Source organism: Talpa occidentalis, unplaced genomic scaffold, assembly GCF_014898055.3.
Source record: "Talpa occidentalis isolate TD23 unplaced genomic scaffold, MPIMG_talOcc4v2.1 talOcc4.11, whole genome shotgun sequence".
Taxonomy (NCBI): Eukaryota; Metazoa; Chordata; class Mammalia; order Eulipotyphla; family Talpidae; genus Talpa; species Talpa occidentalis.
In genome coordinates, this window is record NW_023601104.1 from 48,012,309 (window position 1) to 48,033,654 (window position 21,346).

At 37.6% G+C, this 21,346-nt stretch overlaps 1 protein-coding gene across 5 annotated transcripts in view; it reads left to right on the top strand.

Annotated features, from left to right (window-relative positions):
• Positions 1–1,952: 1,952 nt before the first annotated feature.
• Positions 1,953–21,346, top strand: part of NUBPL (NUBP iron-sulfur cluster assembly factor, mitochondrial) — a 235,721-nt gene continuing 216,327 nt past the window's right edge. For all 5 annotated transcript variants that reach the window (XR_008549746.1, XR_008549748.1, XR_008549747.1 and 2 more), the window contains exons 1-3: positions 1,953–2,097; positions 2,644–2,791; positions 5,831–5,865. Coding sequence is in view for 2 of the 5 variants with exons in the window: in XM_037503190.2 (XP_037359087.1) it covers positions 1,990–2,097; positions 2,644–2,791; positions 5,831–5,865 (291 nt within the window). In the remaining 3 variants the exon portion in view is untranslated. The remainder of the gene's footprint in view (positions 2,098–2,643; positions 2,792–5,830; positions 5,866–21,346) is intronic.

A 21,346-nucleotide genomic window follows, 5' to 3' on the forward strand; every position in this document is an offset into this window, starting at 1 on the left:
GTCAGTTCCATTTTATGTATACCTAGGTGATAGGCTTTCTACATGCATTTTTATTTTATTTTATTATTTAATTTTTCTTTTAAAGTTTTATTTATTTTTGCATACAAGAACTGGGGTACAGGCCAGAGGTGGGCTAAGAGGATTTACCAGAGACACAGTAGGGAGCAGAACAGGCAGATCTACTGAAATACACTGCTAAGGGGAGCAGTGGGCCCCACAGGAGAGGTCTGCTGTGCCATGTGGGTTAGCTCCCTGGCCAGGGATCGAACTCATGCCAGTGTGGTGGACCTTCAGTATAGTAGTGCTGAGACTTAACCCCAGGCCACTGGGAGGCCCTACATGCATTATTTTAAATTCAATATCACAACAAGCCTATAAAAAAGTATCATCTATTTTATTGATTAAAAAAAATGAAAATTAGAGATTCAACCTGCTTCTGATGTTGCCCTTCCCATCCAACTTTTGCTTGGTTCTCATAGTGGTATTTCTAAAACACAAATCTGATCATGTTACTTTCCTGTTTAAAAATCCTACTTTGGTTCCCTTGGGATAAAGGTCAAATTCCTTTAAATGATGTAGAAAACCTTTTTGGAAAAACTTTTATCTTTACCAAACTGCATCCTCATGTCTTTCAGTTATGCACCTCACTCTCTATGCTCAAGCCATACAAGTTATTTGCAGTTTTTAACAGTTTATTTCTAACTTGTGCACACCAACCCCACAGTCTTTTTCCCAGCTGACTCCCATACATTATTCAGATCCAGAATGCAGTTTAGATATTACTCACTCCCAGAAGACTTCTCTGATTGTAATTTGGGTGTCCCTTTTTTGTTACTTCTGTAGCTCTCAGTGCTTTTCTCCTGTATTTATCACACTATATTTAATTGTTAACTCCTTCTGTCTCTTTTAGCAGATTGTAAAATCCTTGAGTGGAGGGGTTATGTCTGCTTCAGTGTTGAATACTTTTTGGTATTTGGTGTATAGCACTTCCTCAAAAATATTTGTTAAATGAATGACTGCAGCAGAAATCTAGATGAACCCACAAAATTACTGGAGATAAAGATATTCAACATTTCTTCTTCTGAAAATAGATTATTTTGACAGCTATTTCTCTTATTCCTATTGTTTTAACTTAAATTACAAAGATTGAGCAGACAAAAAGTTAAAAATTGATACTTACCTGAGAAAACATATCACAAAATAAGAAAGTGATATAAAATAATGAAAGTATCAAACCTATTGAAATATAAAAAAAAAACTGAGTGAAGCTGTGCAAAGTGGGAGGAAAAACAAGGAACTGCACTTTTTTTCAAAGCAGTAAATTGAATGTACTTTGCTGGTGATATCTCATTTAATTCTTAAAATACATCTTTGAGGTTGATATGTTATGCCGATATTAAAGATGAGTAAATTAAATGACCTTACAGCAAAATAAATGAAATAATCATACGTTATAGAGATAAGAAATGAAAAATTAAAATTAATATTAGAAGATATTACAAAGACTATGTTAAGGCAAATGATCGGACACAATAAATAATCCTGTTGCTGGGACTGGATTTCTGTATAAACTCTCCAGCAGTCTCTCCTTTACACTTTTAGCTGCTCTGGCTTTTACTCTTTTTGCTGCTGCTTTTCAACAGGATAAATACCACCTCCTCTCAAGTTTTTTTTTGCCTCAGTTAAATTTCTTCTTGAGGGAAACTTGCTTCATTAGACTAATTTTTTTGATTTAACTAAACTTTTTTGAGTCTAGCAAAGCACAGTTCAGGGAATTGTGAGTAACAGAAGCAGTAAATATCGACACTAAGTAGTAAAACGCTGCAAAATGCTTGTCCTTGGCTGCAAAGGAGACCCGGGCAAGATTCCCCAGCAGAAGAAACTCAGACTTGTCGCTAGGGTGAGGAAGCCGAGCGTTGCCACATGACGTCATCAGCACGCGCCAGCCGACTGTTTCCGGGCTGAGCGCGCGGGGCTGCGTTCTGTGCCATGGGGTCTTGGCGCCGTGTGTTGCATTTTGGAGGGGTGTCTCTTCGGGGTGGTAACGGGACCTATGCCCCGCGTGGGGGAAGCCGAGTGTTGGTTTGTCGGCGCCAGGTCCGTGGTGCTGAAGGGCGAAGGGAGGCGGGCGGGACGGAGGTATTGGAACATTGGGTCTCCAGGTGCTCTGGCATTGCACCTTATCAAGACTCGCCTCAACCCCAAGTGGGCTCGCCTTGGCTAGGTGACCCCTGTTTCTAGGCGGTCCCCCAATAGGACCAGGCCGGGGAGTGGCAGGACATGAAATTTATGGTTAGAATATGCATATATGACTTGCACATTGCTTTCTTTATGGTGGCTTATGTAGGTTTTTATAGGCTAAAAAGAAGGCAGACACTGAGGATTTAATTTCCTAAGGAGGCAGCTTTTTTATTTTTTAACGTCAGCATATCCTGGTGGATAAATTTCAAGTTAAACAAGATGTGTCTAGAATTGTGATTAATGGCCATATATAAATAGCATTAAAGGCCTAACTAGTGGATATGAACAGAGCTAGACTCGAAAGTCCTCTAAATCACAAACTTCGAATTGTTTTTACTTTTACAGCATGATAATGGAGATGACTTCTTTCTTTCTTTTTCTTTTTCTTTTTTTTTTTTTAAGTTAACTGATTCTGAAAGTGAGACCCTAAAACAAAGAAGAACACAAATCATGTCCCGAGGACTTCCAAAGCAGAAACCAATAGACGGTGTTAAACAAGTCATAGTTGTGGCTTCTGGAAAGGGTGGAGTTGGAAAGTCTACTACAGCAGGTACAGAAGAATGTTAATTCTCATCTTGATTATCACCTTATGTCAACTGAGAAGTGCACAGTATTAAAAAGTATTTGTGAAATTCCTAATAGCTATACAATTCCTTGGTGTCAGGAGTTGGTATTGAGAGCTTAGATTTTTGGAAATAGACAAAACTGTGTGTGTAACTGGGTCTTTTATTCCTTAACTGAAGAAAAGGTGGTCAGGTTCCCCATCAGATACTTACTTAACTGTAAAAATGGCACTGATGATACTAGTATACAAATTAAACAAGCGATCTACTTACTCCAGTGTCTCCTACATGGTAAATAAATACTCAGTGTTTGGTTGCTATTATTTTTAAAACATTTAGTAACTTGATTTCTCAGTTATTTCTAGTCTTTAATTTCCCCTCAGTCATTTTTTTTTTTTTTAAATTTATACAAGCACTGGGTACAGTCAGAAGCGCGGGAGGGTGAGAGAATTCACCAGAGCCAGAGCGGGGAGCAGAGCAGGCAGAAGGACCGAAGTACACTGCTGAGGGGAGCAGCGGGCGGCAGGAGAGGTCTGCGCGCCATGTAGGACCCTCCTCCGGGGCCGGGGTGCAGCCGGGGATCGAACCGGCGCCTCTTCCCTGCAGAGGCTGCGGGTAGCTTCACAACCCAGCGCTCAACCGCTGCGCCACCGGGGAGGCCTCCCCTCAGTCTTTATACATATAGCTGCACAGTTACAATGAGATTGTTTACATTATTGTGCCTTTTGAAAAACCTAACCATGATATAATTTTCGACATTCATAAATTCAATATAGATCTAATGTTAGAAAATGCTTGAAAACCTTTTAATGTTACTTTAGTTATTTAAACTATTTTGAAATTGATTGTAGACTTCATTTTGACTGAAGTGTTGCTTTTACAACCCACAAAGGAAGTGCATCCAGATATTAAAGTTATCATTCAGCACTAATAATCAGCTTTTCCCAAAATTTTTCAAAAGAAACCTTTTATTTCTTAAAAAAAAAAAAAAAAAAAGCTCCCAGTGAAGAAATGTGAAAGTCTAATGGCCTCCCAATCCTACTCAAATGAAGTAATTTTATTATAAATTTGGAGTCATAAAGTACTCATGTCTTATTGTTGCCTCATATTTAATTATCAATCATTTCAAAAGGAATGACTGCTAATTCAGGTCTTATCTGATCTATTTGTTTTTCAGCTGTTTGAAAATGACCCCTTATATATTTTAGTTAGTTTTGACAGTTTTAGACTGACCACTATCCATTGTGTTTGCTTGTCCCTTTCCCTTTTCCTTCCCTCTTAACCTCAGAGCCTCAGGATATTTATTGATGTCCACTAGTTTTTGAAAGTGTCAAAATTGTCTGCTTCATGAATGTCCACTTTGTGTTTTTATCATTCTGACTTACTTTGCTGTATATAATTCTCTCAAATTCCCTCCATTTTGTTGAAAATGGCTGCATTTCATCCTTTCTTTTGGCTATATTATACTCCATGGTATATGTATATACCACATCATTTTGATCCATTTGTCTGTTGAAGGAAACTTAGACTGCTTCATGCCTTAGCTATTGTAAATAATGCTGACATGAATATTGTAAAACATGTGGGGATTTTTTTGTTTGTTTATAATTTCATATTCTGTGGCTATCTGCCCAAGAGTGGGATTGCTGGGTTATATGGTATTTCTTTATTTATTTTTTAAGATAAATCCAGATTGCTTTCCATAATGGTTTCACCAATTCACGTTCCTACCAATAGTGTAACAGGGTTCCCTTTTTTCCACATCCTCTCCAGCACTTGTTGGGGGTCTTTTTAGTATGTGTTATTCGCACAGGTGTGAGGTGGTATCTTGTAGTTTTAATCTGCATCTCTGTGTAACTGTTGGTATTACATGTATTTATTCATCTCCCACTCTAACACAAAATACTTCCTGCTTAAATATGTATGCTAGAGGTATTTTGCATTAGAATGATGACATTTGTTCTGTAATTATGTTGTATAAATGCAGAAAGACTAAATGCATACATTAAATACTAAAATGCATCATTCACAAAAAGTTTGTGCTTAAAAGCTGGATTATGTTAACCTTGTGATGTTTTTGAAATTCAGAATTACTTTCTATTTTGTAAAAATTAATTTACCAAAGTGTCATGCCAAGGCTAAGTACTTTACTTAAGGTATTTAATTTAATTGTTAAAACAATTATGAAATACAAATACTCTCATTTTATAGAGAACACAAGCAGGGAGTAAAATTTCCTACTCAAATTTACGTAATAGAAAGTGGTAGATCAGGAATTGAACTAGGTCAGTCTTGAAGTTTACATTCTTAACTACTATAAAGGAAACAACCTCAGCATCATTTTTAGTCGACACTTACCTTTAAAAGACAATAGGATCAGGGCCTCCCCAGTGGCGCAGCGGTTGAGCGCTGGGTTGCGGCGCCGGTTCGATCCCCGGCTGCTCCCCGGCCACTGGAGGAGGGCCCCACATGGCGCGCAGACCTCTCCTGCGCCCGCTGCTCCCCTCAGCAGTGTACTTCGGTCCTTCTGCCTGCTCTGCTCCCCGCTCTGGCTCTGGTGAGTTCTCTCACCCTCCCGCGCTTCTGACTGTACCCAGTGCATGTATAAACAAACAAACAAATAAACACATAAACATGCCTCTATAAAAAAAAAAGACAATATGATCATATCCATTTTAATTTTTTAAAAGATAATTCTTTTTCTGTAAAATATGTTTCTGAAAATAATTGAACTATTTATACCTTAACATTGTTTTGAAAAACTAGTTTATTTAAATGAAATTGTAACAGATTATAAATGGGTTATTTAAAATGTTAATTTTGGGACAGGTATCTATTATGTTGGAATATTGCTTTCTTTTTTGTCTTTTTTACTTTCTACATTTCCATGTTCTTATTTTTATTAAGTAAGGGAGATACATTAAAAATTTCTGTTCTCTGTGTATTACATTGAAAATATTAAAAAGCAAAATGAATTCACCTTTTAGGAAAGTCACTACATTTAACTACTTGTTTGTTTTTTGCAGTGAACCTTGCTCTTGCACTATCAGCGAATGATTCGGTAGGTATTTATAAATAAAATGTTAATTTATTAAAATGTTTTTTAAGGTAACGATAAAGAGCATATTGATGTTTTTCATTTTCTGTATCTGAAGCCTAGTGTGTAGCTTTAATCAATTGCATGCCTTTATGGAACTCAAAATGCTGCTATAAGTATTGGTTATATTTAATAAAAATGAAAAGAGACCACGGGTTAAGGAATTCAGGCAGCCTCTGGAAGCTAAAAAAGGCAAGGAAGTGGACTCTTCCTGAGAGCCTCTAAAAGGCTCCTGCCAGCACCTGAAACCCATTTTGGACTTCTGTGACAATTTTTTTTATAGAAGTAGGATACTAATACATGAGGAAGTAAATTTTCTTGATTCTTTATTTGCCTTGTTTTTTGAAAGTTTAACTAGATGTAGAATTTTAGATTCAAAATAATTTCCTCTTCGTAACTTGAAAACAGTGTTCCATTTTTTCAAGTGTGCTGTTGAAATGTCTGATGCTAGTCTGGTTATATTTCTATTACCTTATGTCTTATTCTCCCCTGCCCCCAAGCTTTTAGGATATTATTTATTTTAAGGTTATAAGTGTCACAAAAATGTGTCTAATTGTTGCTTTACAAATTTTTACCTGCTTGGAAATTGGCCAAGCAGTATCAACGTTTGAACCTTTTTTAGCTTAGGGAAAATTTCTTCATTGATTACTCTTTGCGATGTATTTGTTCTTTCTCCAGAAATATATTAGGTAGATATTGACTCTTTGAACTTACTCATTTTTCTCTCATAGTTTCCAACTCTTTGTCTTTTGCTCTGTGTTTTGGGAGATGTCTTAGACTATTTTTCACATTATTGTATTGGGTTTTAGTTATTATTTAGGTTTTTTCTTAAATTGGAAAATTTTCCCAGATTTCCAGAACTATTTTTATTTTTCCAATTGTTGTCCTCTAAAAAAATTACTTGTACTAAACTTTTTAATCTCTGCTCTAATTGGAATTACTAAAAAATGTTTCTCTTGGGCCTTCTTGGTGGTGCAGCAGGTTGAGTGCAGTGCTGTGAAACTGTCCGCAGCCTCTGCAGCGCGGGTTCAACCCCGGCTGGCTGGGGAGAGACCTACATGGCACAGCAGACCTCTCTTGTCTTGCCCGCTGCTCCCCTCAGCAGTGTATTTCTTCTGTCTGCCTGTTCTGTTCCATGCTCTGTGTCTGGTGAATCCTCTCACCCTCCTGCACATCTGGCCTGTACCCCTGTTCTTGTGTAAATGGATAAATCTTTTTAAAAAAATGTTTCTCTTGATCTCTATTTACTTTGTTGGCTCTTAGAATATGATCCTCAGATCAGCAAAATCAGTAGCACTTGGGAACCTGTTAGATTTACAAAATCTTGGGGCCCTGCCTCAGACCTACTGGATTAGAAATCCTGGTGGTGAAGCCCCTCAATATATGTTTTAACCAGTCTTCTAGGTGATTTTGATGTAGGATAGTTGAGAACCTTGGATCTGGAGGTTTTTTAAAACTAAACTGCTAATTAAAATTTTGTCTTCTAATGTATTTATGATTTTTATTTAGTAGTTTTTAAATAATTTTTTTCTTTTGGTTCAATGGGAACTTGAAGAGAACTTGAAGAGAAGGGAGATTATCAGTGTGTGTTTAGGGAGCCTTATTAAAGTTAAAGCCAGTAATACGTTAGGAAAATATTTTTGTTAGGGCACTTATTTACCCTGGAGAAGGGTCTTTACTTCCTTAAAGGAAGAAATGGGGAAAATTCTGTGGTGGGGAGGGAATGTAGAGAAATTTGTTGGTGTGGGGTGTGTTAATTGGCTATCATTTTAGTCAAACCTTTCAATCCTAAGACTTTGTGTGGCAACTGTGTGATAAAGGATCAAAGGATAAAAAGAATATTTTTCAAAAGAGATTGATTCTTGGGCCTTCCCTGGTGGCACAGCGGTTGAGCGCTGGTTTGCGAGGCTGCCTGCAGCCTCTGCGGTGCCAGTTCGATCCCCGGCCACCGGTGAGGATCCCACAAAAAAAAAAAAAAAAACAAAAAAAAAGGTTGAGTCTTTCATGTTAAATGTTGCTTTTTTTGATGAGGTGGTAGCTCAGGAAATTTCTTGTTTTCTTTTTTTCTTTCAGGTAGCAAGAGGTAGAGGTAGAGCTTCATTTTTATTGCTTTTTGTATGTGACAGGCAAATTGGCAACAAAAAAGGAAGCAACAAGACTATTTCTAGACTGCTTTTTCAGAAAATATTCAGCATCCTTATGAAGTTTTAAACTTATTTGTAATCTTCAGGAAGGTTTCAGTATCCTGCCATCCTGATGAGGGTTTTTTTTCCTTTTTGTTCTTGATATATTGTAGCAGTTAGTATGGAAATCAGGAAGAAAATAGTCCAGAAATTTGAGCAGCTTATTATGATAATTCAAAGATAGTATGACATAATATGATATACTATAACCATTTGATTGGCTACTGTCTTGTCCTCTCTAATTAATTTATATATACTTAAGAAAGATGATTTTTATATAATTTTCTTGATTAATAGTACTTTTAATTAGACAGCAGCCTGTTAAAATTGTGATCTGTGCTGCGGACCAGCACAGCAGTAGACGATGAGGCCGTCTCAGGGTTGAGCAATCTGCCAGAGGATTGCCTGCATATAGAAAAGAAGACTATATCTTTTCTATATTTATATGTATATGGTGTAGTCTTATACTCTGTACTTCCCAATTTAAGACTTTCTTCATATTATCTTATTTAGAGGAAACATTTCATTTTTTAGAGGAAATTCAGGCTTCCTTTCAGCCTTTCTGTTTGCCTATTTTTTTTTATTCAGATGGTTTAGGTACAAGGACATTTATTGGGACAAAGTTCTGGGGTGTGTTGATTTATGATTTATGTCTTTAAGTACTCCATTTAGCATGGTCTCCTGGAACCTCTCTGGCCATGGAGTCTTATTCCATGGAGTTGTATTTTAAGAAGGGATCTTTGACCTATTTCTCATTAGGCCAAATTTGCTTAAGACTTGTGAATAACTCTTCTGTTCTATCTTTTCCATGGGTTGGTGTTTGCTCTTTTTTAGACTTGGAGAGGAACAATCTAATTTGATTAAGTTGTAGGACTAGGGAAAATAGGTCCAGAAGTTATTCATTTTACCCTTGATATGGCTTTAATATTTTCTAAACATGGGGCCTCCCCGGTGGCGCAGCGGTTGAGCGCTGGGTTGCGAAGCTGCCCGCAGCCTCTGCAGCGCCAGTTCGATCCCCGGCTGCTCCCCGGCCACCGGAGGAGGGTCCCACATGGCGTGCAGACCTCTCCTGCCGCCCGCTGCTCCCCTCAGCAGTGTACCTCAGTCCTTCTGCCTGCTCTGCTCCCTGCTCTGGCTCTGGTGAATTCTCTCACCCTCTCACACTTCTGACTGTACCCAGTGCTTGTATGTATAAATAAATAAATTAATCTTTAAAAAAAAATTTTTTTCTAAACAAGGTTGTGTAAACTCTGGGGGAGGCAGTATATAAGATAGTTCTTTGGGCTGTGAGAACTTTTTCTATTTGTATTAATTTTAATCTTATCTTTAAAAAATTGTGTTTTTTGTATATCCTTTGTAATTTATACCATGTTAGTATTGCAGTTCTAGCATAATTTATAATCATATATATATATATATATATATAGAGAGAGAGAGAGAGAGAGAGGGAAGGGATGTGTGTTTAAACATTTTTTAGTGGTTGAAATGTGTTAAAGTGTGTGATCAAAAAAGTTTGGATGTCATTGGCCTAGGCAAGAGGAATTTCTGGAATGTATCATAAGCCCAGTTCAAAGGAAGACTACTTGGTGGATTGAGGTAAAGGTAAAGTGTGGGTTTTCCCTTGTCTTTTGTACTTTCCTTGGGGACATGGGTAGCAGTATTTCAGAGCAGAATTTTGGGATCATGTATGCCATGCATCTAGTATTGTGTCCAGTGGTGTGTTGGAACTGACTGCTGCCTTCTGAGAGCCAATTGTTAAATTTTTGGGCCTTTTGCAAACCAGTTGATACCTTGTTAGCTTGGTATAGTTCATGATAGGAGTATCTAAAACAAATGAAAATTAGCAAATACTGAAAATGAGCTGGTTTTAAAACATTTACTGGCAACCATTGATCATATATATTGACAGCCATGTTTCTTGATTCTTCCTCCCCATCTTCTTAATAACCCTTATTGTAGATCTCATTGTTCTATAGTATAAAATTAATCACAATGGGATGAGCACTGAGACTGGGAGAGGGAAACATAAAGGCTACTGGAAACTTGATAAGGCCTCAGAGTTTCCTAAGTGAATTTATTTCAGTTCAACAAACTAATGCTAATGGCACTTTAAGTTTGTTTATATCTGTGTTTGCATTTGTGTGTGTGTATTTTGTTGTTGTGTGGTTGAAATAGGTTCAATAATAGTTTCATCTTTGAATGAGGTGTGAATTAAAGCAAAACTTAATAAGGTTTTATTGTGCTTCATAACAGAGTAGACACACTGTGTAATCTTACAGTTTTATAATCTAGTGAAGACCAAAGAGAAATAAATATCTTACAATGTAGAACTATATCCAAGGTCAAATACAGTGGTGCATTTATCTAAGATAACTAGCTCTTATTCTAGGGAAAATCAGGCTTTTTTTTTTTTTTTAAAGCATTTTTATGAACATACTGTATTTGTTTTTCACAGAACCTGTAATGTGTGCATGTGGTATTTATCAATTTTATAGTCATTATTGAGTCTACGCTATCTTTGCAACATTTCCCAGCTAGCTCTGCAATATTTTTCCAGTATGCATTTTTCTATTTCCACTATTCCCATTGTAATTAAGGCTCATGTTATTTCTGTTTGGCTCATTTAGTGACTTCTACTTCAGTTATACTCCAGCCCAAGCACTTATGTTAGTTTGGAGGATCCAGAAATAATTAGTCATATACACCCTGCCTTTGAGGAACTCACAAGATCAAAGACTAGCTGTTTGTGTCAGGTCTACTCAGTACATAATGCTAGATTACTCTTACTTAGAGCACTGTTGGAATCATTCCTTTCCTGCTCAATGTCATGCTTGAATATCTTTGCTGGTGTTCAAGATCTTCTATGATCTGATTTCCATTTGCCTTTCTGGGTTTATTTTCAGCTATACTTCTAAATGATTCCTGTGCTCTAGCAATCTGGGTTACTTTCCATTGCCAGTTCCAGCTGAACGGAACATATTCTTGATAGCTATAACCTTTCTTCTACATTTCTATTGGAGCATTCTCTTCACCTTTCAAGTGTATATGTCTTATCTTTCAGGCCATGTATGATGATGCTGCTTTTATCTCCCCAAGAGTGCTTGTGGAAGGGGTTGAATGATGACAGAAATCCAGACTATCCTTTTCTTCATGTGCCCCTGCAGGCTGCAGTCTAATTTACACAGAGGCACTGTATAAGCTAACCTTGCTCCTTAGGACAAATGTATCCTGAACTCCCCTCAAGTGAGAGTGCTTTTCCATCTTTGAAATTAAGTAGTACTGTTTATTTCTATTATTTGACCTAGGTGGCCATTCCATAGAAATGATGATAACAGGGCCTCCCTGGTGGCACAGGGCTTAAAGACAGTGCTATCACACTATCGCCAGCCACAGCAGCACAAGTTCGATCCCTAGCCGGCCAGGTTGCTGACCCACATAGCGCAGCAGACCTCTCCTATCTCGCCCATTGCTCCCCTCAGCAGTGTATTTCAGTAGATCTGCTTGTTCTGCTCCCCACTCTCTTTAGTGAATCCTTTACCCCCTGCATCTCTGGCTTACACCCCAGTTCTTGTATGCATAAATAAATATTTTAAAACAGAAATAATAACAGCTAATATAACTAACATTCATAAAACATTATATGTCAAGCACTGGTGCTCATAACTTGGTACTTAACTCATTTACTCTTCACAGCAACCAAATGGGAGTACACACTATTAATTACCCGATTGTAGATGAGGAAGAAGAAGCAACTGGAAACTAACTATTTCACTCAAGATCACACAGGCAGTAAATGGTAGAAATAAGATTTGAATACCAACCTGGATCCTGTGCTTTTAATACTTGTCATATTGCTACTATTTTAGTTAGAGTCTTATGATGAACAAGTATGTGGTCTTTACCTTGGCTACCCTTAGCAGCTAGCATGGGCTTTATGACTTAGGAAATATACAATACATGTTTGCTGTGGGGTAAATTGAGTGCATGGGCAGATATCTCAGATATCAGTGCAAAGTTTTGTTTTGCTTTGTTTTTTGAGGGGTGTTGTAGGATGAGAGGTCTGATGATTTAGTGGTCTATACACTATTCTTTTCCTGCTTCTTAAAAGACAATGATTCTACTTGGCCCTTTTCTCATTTTATATTCTTTGCTAAATAATTTCATCTTTTCTTACTGCCCCAGTTACTACCATGTATGTGTCCTGGATTCCAAATGCATCACCAGCCCAATTATCTCTCCATGTTTACATTCAAACCTGACACATGTAAAAGCAAACTCTTCTTCTCTATAAAGAACTGTCTTTGTTCTATGGGGTTATGGAGCTCCTTTTACCTTCAAGTTAGGCAACTGTTTCTGCTGCTTCTACCATTAAAAGTTTTCTAGAATATTTCCTCTCATTTCATTTCTTAATGTCACTAACTCATTCAGATCCTTATTAAGTGTCTTTTGTGAGGTGATCCCCACTTCCTCTTTGCTGTGATGTTTTGAGGAAAGGCCTTAACACTTTCCATACTGTTATTTTTAAAAGATATTTATTCAGTATCAGACTATTGCATTTAGCAATCAATAGTATGGGTGCAAAAAAGAGCAATCTACATTAATATCCTTTGTTGGGATGTTTTACACTTTCCATAAAATGGAAACTAAAATAACCTGTTATAACATTAGTCATAAATACAGTCATCAAGTTTTGCCTGTACATGAGTATTGTTTAAAACATAACTTCTTTATAGCAGCTAGGCCCTACTACCACTGTGCTTGGCTGAGTTCACAAATTGGTCATAACCTGTAGCTTCCCTATCATTTCTCTGATTCTCCACTTCTGCTAAGTGGCAGTTAATTAAAACTGCCTCCTACTTCCATAATTACTATAGCTGCTGGAAGCCTTGGTTTTGTGGTTTGGCAAGGTACTGGCCTCCATCACCAAAGGGGCCCAGAGCATCTATCTCCAAAGTTTCCTCCTTTCATGGGTCCAAAATTTGAAGAGTGATTATTTAATTGCCCAAATCACTGTAGCTTCCACCAGCTCCAATACTGCTTCCACTCCCACTGCCAAAACTGCTTCCACCTCTTCTGTTGTTATAGTTGTCAGGGCTGCCACTGCACTGTAACCACTGCCCTGGTTCTGTAACCCTGTCTACTACTTCTGTAGCCTCTGCTTTCTCCAGAGTAACCAGGGGCTGCCTCCTCAACCACCACCATTATCAAATCTATATAGCTATCCCCACTGCTACCATGTTCAACATCACCATAGCTATTATAGAAGCCACCTTGATTTGTGGAGTTTCCTCCACAACCCAAGTAGTCGTTCTCACTAAATCCATCTCCGTGGCTACCACTAAAGTTTCCAGAACCACTTTGACCCCTGATTGGATGAAGTACTTGCTATCTCTTGCTTAGCTTTCCTTTCTTTATGGTTGTGGCTATTCCCATTATAGTTTTTCTGAATGACATTCTTGCCTATAGAATCAAGATCATCAAAGGTTACATAAGCAAAACCTTTCTTCTTGCCATTGCCTCCATCAGTCATGATTTCAGTCACTTCAGTTTTTCCACACTGTTCAAAATAATCTCGTAGGTAATGCTGTTTAGTGTTTTCTTTAATGCCACCAGCAAAAATCTTTTTCACAGGTAAGGTAGGCATGAGTCTTTAAGAACCTTCTTCTGGCACAATCCTCTTTTATTCCACAACTCTTCTGCACACATAACCATTAATAAACCACCTTGTGTGGCTTGCATTCATGGCATTCACGTCCTTCATGGTGGCATATGTGACAACTCAAAAGCGTTTGGAATGCTCAGTGTTGGGAACTCTCATTACCATACAGTCTGTAAACCTTATGCATTGCTCAAAATGGCTTCTCAAACTAACCACTTGTTTTAAAGTTCAAACTTCCAATGAAGAGCTTCCACAGCTATTCAGGCTTGTTGGGAAAATGACTTAGATATGATGTCAGTGGAAGTGGAAATTATGATGCTTATTTGATGATGTCCAAGAATTTTAAAGACAGAAAGGAGTAATCTAACAAATGTATCTTAATACTGCCTACACTATTAAGAAAAAATGTTTACTTGTTTATCTCCTGTGCTAGTCTGTGAGCCTTCTGGGGGCAATGATCTTGGTTTTGTTCATTTATTTCCACCCTCAGTGCCTAGCTCATTGGCCATTCATAGTAGACACATGGTAAATATTGGTGATGACAGTGAAATATGTATGAAATATATATACACAGCTATGAAAACAATGTGTGACATATATATGGCAAATTCTAAGTAGTGTCGAGTAAATTGTCTATAATTTGTTCATTGCTGCATCGTACCTTTTTTCTTGAGCAAATGAAGTAATTAAAATCAAATAGGAAAATGTATGTGAAGTGCTCAGCAAAATGGCTGACACATAGCAAGTTTTAAATCACTTTTTAGTATTGGTAGCTTAATACAAGCTTTTGTAAATAATATTTTAAAGTAAAAATTGGTACACGTTTTACTTATTGACTATTTAGCAAACCTTTTTACGTATTTTCCATTGCTGGAATGGAACATTAGACTTTTAATTGGACTTAAAGATAGAAAAGGAAGTAACATTATCTTCAAAGAGTTTGTTTTCTTTGATTATATTTTTTTCCATTGAAGTTTATCTCAAAATATTTATTTTTTCCCATGATTGCATAATGTCTTTACACTTAGATGTTCTGCTTTTTTCCACAAATTATTATGTGTGGCTCTTTAAATATAATTAAGATTATCTTAAACCTTTGAAGTTCTCTGATCATGTTAGGAAAAACTAGGAAGCTTTAATTCAATATTTAGGTTTTGTTTTTTGAAAAGTCTAATACACTTGGAACAGAATGTATTGTGTGCCACCATTTAAACACTGTGGTTTTCTTTATTAATGGTTATGTGTGCAGAAGTTAACAATCTAGTGTTTTTGGTGATAGAACTGGACTTGATTCTAGCTTTTCTTCTTGCAAACTGTGTGACGTTTGCCTCTTAAAGTTGTGAGTAATAAAGGAAGAAAATGCATGTAAAGCACTTATATATTGCACATAAAGCACATAGATTAAAATGGTATCTGACACTTTAATATGTGCTAATGTTGATAAGAGTTATTTTGTTATAGTACTTCAAATGCCAGCTAGAACATATTATTATCATGCATTATTGATTATGATGTGAAATTGGGTTAAATACGGATGAAAGTGTTCATCGCACAATTACATAGGAGAAATCTGATGTATATGATTTAGTTCCAGTTCATAAAGTTGGGATTCATCTATTCTATAATGTCAGTGTTATAATGGAATTATGTTAACCTATTCTTTTTTTTTTAAAGATTTATTTATTTTTGCATACAAGAGCTGGGGCACAGGCCAGAGATGCAGCAGCTGAGAGGATTCACCAGAGACAGAGTGGGGAACAGAACAGGCAGACTGACTGAAATACACTGCTGAGGGGAGCAGCAGGCAAGTCAGGAGAGGTCTGCTGCGCCAAGTGGGTTGCTCCCTGGCCGACCTGGGATTGAACTCGTGCTGTAGAGCCTGCGAATTGCTTAACCCCTGTGCTTAACCCCTGTGAGGTGCTTAACCCCTTGTGCCACCAGGGAGGTACTATTCATTTTTTCTTGTAACTTGGAAGTATACACTTCTTATGAAAAAAATAGTTTGCTTCAATATTACAGTTAGCCATTCTGGAGGAAGGGTACACTATTAGTGTTGAAAATGTGGTTATTTAAATTTTTTTTTAAAGATTTAGTTTTATTTATATATGCATGCAAGAACTGGGGGTGTAGGCCAGAGGTACTGGGGTTGAGAGGATTCACCAGAAACAGAGTGGGAGCAGACAGAACAGGTGGGTCTACTGAAATACACTGCTGAGGGGAGCAGCGGGTGAGACAGGAGAGATCCGCCTTTCCATGTGGGTTAGCTGCCTGGCCGGGGATCGAACTCATGCTTCAGTGGCTGGGGATAGCTTGATAGTGCTGAGACTTATCCCCTTGCAACACCAGGGAGGCCCGAAAGTGTAGTTATTTTGTAGTCAGAAGGGAAAATGGGGAAGAGATCCAGGAGGAACAATTGCAAAATCATTACTTTTTGCTTATTTTTGTTTTCCACTCAAAGATAATTTTTGATAAGAAGTGTGTTTTTTTTTTTTTTTAAAGATTTATTTATTTATACAAGCACTGGGTGCAGTCAGAAGCGTGGGAGGGTGAGAGAATTCACCAGAGCCAGAGCAGAGAACAGAACAGGCAGACTGAAGAAAGTACACTGCTGAGGGGAGCAGCGACTGGCAGGAGAGGTCTGCGTGCCATGTGGGACCCTCGCTGTTGGCCGGGGATCGAACTTGCGCTGCAGAGACTGCAAGAAGCTTCGCAACCCAGTGCTCAACCGCTGCGCCACCGGGGAGGCCCAAGAAGTGTGTTTTTTAAATCTGTTTTTTTATTGAGGTGTAATTGACATATGACCATGTTAATATCAGATGCATAGCACGATGATTTGATATTAGTGTATACTAGTATATATTGCAGAATGATTACCATAGTAGGTCTAATTAACATCCTTTACCATACAAATTTACAAAATTTTCTTTTTCTTACTATGGGAAAATTTTTTTTTTTTTAAGATTTATTTATTTATTTATTTATACAAGAACTAGGGTACAGGCCAGATGTGCGGGAGGGTGAGAGGATTCACCAGAGACAGAGTGGGGAGCAGAACAGGCAGACTGAGGAAACACACTACTGAGGGGAGTGGCGGGTGTGACAGGAGAGGTCTGCTGTGCCATGTGGGACCCTCGCTTGCAGGCCAGGATTGAACCAGTGCTACAGAGGCTGCGGACAGCCCCACAGTGTGGGCGCTCAACCGCCTGAGCCACCAGGGGAGGCCCACCATAGGAAATTTTAAGATCTACTTTCTTAGCAACTTTCACATATGTAAGCAGTATTAACTATAATTGCCACATTGTACATTATAACTCCATGACTTATTTTATAATTGCAAGTTTGTATCTTTTGACCCCTTTTGCCCACTTTACCCCCACTCCCACCCCCTACCATTGGCAATCACCAGTCTACTCTTTGTATCTATGAGCTTTTTTTTTTTTTTAAAGATTTATTTTTATTTATTTATGCAAGCACTGGGTACAGTCAGAAGCGCGGGAGGGTGAGAGAATTCACCAGAGACAGAGCAGGGAGCAGAGCAGGCAGACCAACGAAGTACACTGCTGAGGGGAGCAGCGGGCGGCAGGAGAGGTCTGCACACCATGTGGGACCCTCCTCCGGTGGCCAGGGAGCAGCCGGGGATTGAACCGGCGCTGCAGAGGCTGCGGGCAGCTTCACAAACCAGTGCTCAATGACACTGCACCACCGGGGAGGCCCTCTATGAGCTTTTTTTTATCAATGTTTTTTAAGATTCAATATATAAATGAGATGATATGGTATTTGCTTTCTCTGTCTAATTTATTACACTTAGCATAATGCCCTTAGAAGACATTCCATGTTGTTATAAATGGTAAGATTCCATTGTTTGTTTGTTTTTTATGGCTGAATAATATATTCCATATGTCAGTGGATACTTAGGTGGTTTCCATGTGAGAGAAAGATTTTATAAGTGTATTTGTAATTCATAAAATTTGACATTAACTGAGGAGAGCCTCAGAAATTATGTTAGTAATTAGAGCAAAAGTCTTTACTGAAACTAAAAATTTTTCTCAGAATAAGAAGTGGAAACATTCATAACAGTTGATGGATTTTCTTATAAATATTTGTTAATTGTGATATCTACATATACATTCATACATACAGGCATACATGTTGGGGGATTATCAGCTTGTAATCAATGAAAAGATTTCTGATGAATTGCTTTTGTTCTTATTCCTTCATATATAGGTTTTTATCATTTGTTCATTAATTCATTTATTGATGGTCTGTCATCTCCTACGTACTCTACTTGGCATGGAGATACACAGTTGAAAGAGCCCTACCCAGGTCTTCATCTTGGTTAACATTTAGCCGGAGTAACTATTTGGGAGGTTGTCATTTCCAGTTGGAGTCAGGTTTTCTGTGTGATTTGATGAATCTTTGACTTGTCTCCACTCCTCATTTACTGCAGATGTTCTTTTTCTCAAGCCTTGTATCTCACTCCAGTTTTTTTCACTCTCAGAACATGATTTTATCACCTATTCCACATGAAAAATGGACTTTTAATTTTTAATTTTTTTATTCTCTCCCTCATCAAGTGTCTCTGTATCATGATCATGAATTTCCCCTTCTGCCTCAGAGAAAGAGAAAATCAGACCCAATACTTCTACCTGGAATCTTGATCTTTCACTTCATGCCTCTTCAAAGACTTGAATTCATTAATTTCTTTCAGTTATCTTCAAATTTTCTTTATTAATTTCTTCCCCTTGGTCTATAGGTCAACTGATCTTACTTCTATACACTGAAAAATAGGTGTATTTTTTGAGTGATTGAATGAATCATCAGACCTTCTTTTACCCCTGCTTCCTTCCCCTTGAGCTTCTGACCTCCTCATTAGTTTCTCTCTACAGCCATATTTGAGAGCATAGTCTGCACTGGTTATGTCAGTTTATTATTATATATTTCATTTATTTCTGCACTTCTGTAATTTGACATCTTATCACCATGCTATTCAATCTCTTCTCGCCTAGTTACTGACTATCTGCCAAACATACTTGTTTTCTTTCTTCTTTCTGCTCCATTTCTTGCTACCTTGGATACTGCTGACAGGTGCTGACACCTTAGAGAATCTTTATTTGTCTGACTTTTACCACATTCTGTCTTGATTCTTCTTTTTTTCTCTGACCCTTTCAGTTTCCTCTTTAACTTTTCATATTTTTCCATTCCTATACTTTTTTTTATTTTTCACCCTCTTATACGTTCTCCCTTTGTCTTCATACTGTTTTTTCAATATCTTTACTCAGTGTCTTTGTTGGTGCTTTACAGATATGTCAGATTTAAATTATTGAAATGGAGCCATCATATATTTTCTTCCTCTCTAAAATTCCTGTTTCTGTATTTCTTAATAATTCACTTGAATGTTATCACCCATTTCACTTATTTATTGATGTGTAACAAACTACCCACAGTTAGTGATTAGCAACAACCATTTTATTATGCCCACAGATTCTATGGGACAGAAATTAGGACAGAACACAGCAGGAATAGCTTGTCTTTATTCTATGATGCTTGGGACTTCATCAAGGAGGACCCAAATAAATAGGGCCTGGAATTATCGGAATACACTCACATGCTTGGATTTGGACTAGAATGATTTGAGGGCTGAACTCAGCTGAGATTGTTTATTGTAGTGTCTTTATCTGCCCTCTCCATATTGCATGGGCTTTGTCAGAGCATAGCACCCTCATTATATATTGACTTCCTATGTGGTGACTCAAGACTCCACAAGTTAGTATCCTAGTGATTAAGAAGGTAGTTGTATGGCCTTTTGTAACTTCGCCTTAGTAGTCATGCTACTAGATCTGATTTGAAGTAGTATGTGCCTGCCCAAATTCAAGAGGATGTGATATATACCTCACTTTCTGATAGGAGGGATATCAAAAAAATATGTGGCTGGTTTTAAAACCATCATATCAGATCTGCTGGTGTTGTACTCAGAAACCTTGACATTATCTTTGTCTTTCATTTTCTCCATCTCACTTAACTTTTATATGTAATTTAGTAAGTGCTGGCCATTTTATTTGAGAAATAGCTCTTTTTCTATGTTATCATGAACCTGTGTAAGAATTTTATCACCTTTCACTTAAGAATTTTCTGTAACCTCTTAATTTGTCTGTTTCATCTTTCCCACATTGAATTAAATAATGGTTTCTCATATTGATTGTAGGGTAGTTCTTATTGCATACAGGTTTTGTCAAAATTGCTTGGCTTATTTGTTAAAGTTTAGCTCTACCTAAATTTCCACTCTGTACCTGACTTTGCCTCAACTACTCCTTTGCGCTTTCTTGCACTCTTTGCCCATCTCCTTTCATCCATCAGGTTTCATATTGGATATTACTTCCTTGTGACGTCTTCTTAGTGCCTTCAAATAATGCCACTTCTTCCTTTTTTAGTTCATGTTTATCTCCTGCTATTAGAGTGTCTGTAACTTCTATAACATCAGAGAATACATCTTAAATCATCTATCTCCAGTGCCTTGGCCTATCATTACGTATTCTACTAAATGCTTGCAAAGTAGTTGAGAATAGATTGCACTTTGGTGGAATTTTCCAAAGTTACTGAGGCTTTCTAAAATATTTGTAAAGTTATCAAATCATTTTTGCCTTTGGAGAATTAAACTTAGCAAAACCTCTAAAGAGTTTATATTGTTGGGGCCTTCCCTGGTGGTGCAGCGGTTGAGCGCTGGGCTGCTAAGCTGCCCGCAGCCTCTGCAGCGCCGGTTCGATCCCTGGCCACTGGCTGAGAGTCCCACCTGGTGCACAGACCTCTCCTGCTGCGCCTGCTGCTGCCCTCAGCAGTGTATTTCATCAGTCTGCCTGTTCTCTTCCCCGCTCTGGCTCTGGTGAATTCTCTCACCCTCCTGCGCTTCTTACTGTACCCAATGCTTGTATAAATAAATAAATAAATCTTTAAAAAAAAGTTTATATTGTGTCACTCACCATTTTTATTTCAGTTAAAACATGTATGACAAATGACAAAATTTATATTTGAAATATTATTAATATTTGAAATATTATTATTCCCTTTCAGTTTCCTCTTTAACTTTTCATATTATTCCATTCCTATACTTTTTTTGTTTTTCACCCTCTTATATGTTCTCCCTTTGTCTTCATACTGTTTCTTCAACATCTGTCTTAAGGATAAACTTGAAATCAGAAAGTATTGTTTTCAGTTGTGGCATTTTAAAGCTTTAATTTTGGCCTTGAAATATTTCACATTACATTTTGTTCCAGCCTACTTCTTTTTGGTCAGAAACATGTGATAGTTCATTTTTGGCAGTTGCACTGTGTGAAAGGGCTGGGGTCAGCATTGCTATGCAGAAATGGGTCAATGAGTGTTCAGATGAAAGAGTCTTTATTTATTGTTGGTATAATAAGACAAAATAATTATAAGCTTGAACCTTTCGCCATGTTCTTGCTTCTTCCTTCATCTCTCAAATGCTTTGCCAAATTAACCACATCAACCAATTTTACAGAAAATGGATTGCTGTTTTAAATAGTTACTTCTTTGAGTGTTCTTAAGAAGCTTCTTCAGAAAGTCTCTTTCCTCTCTTCTGTTGTCATCCCAA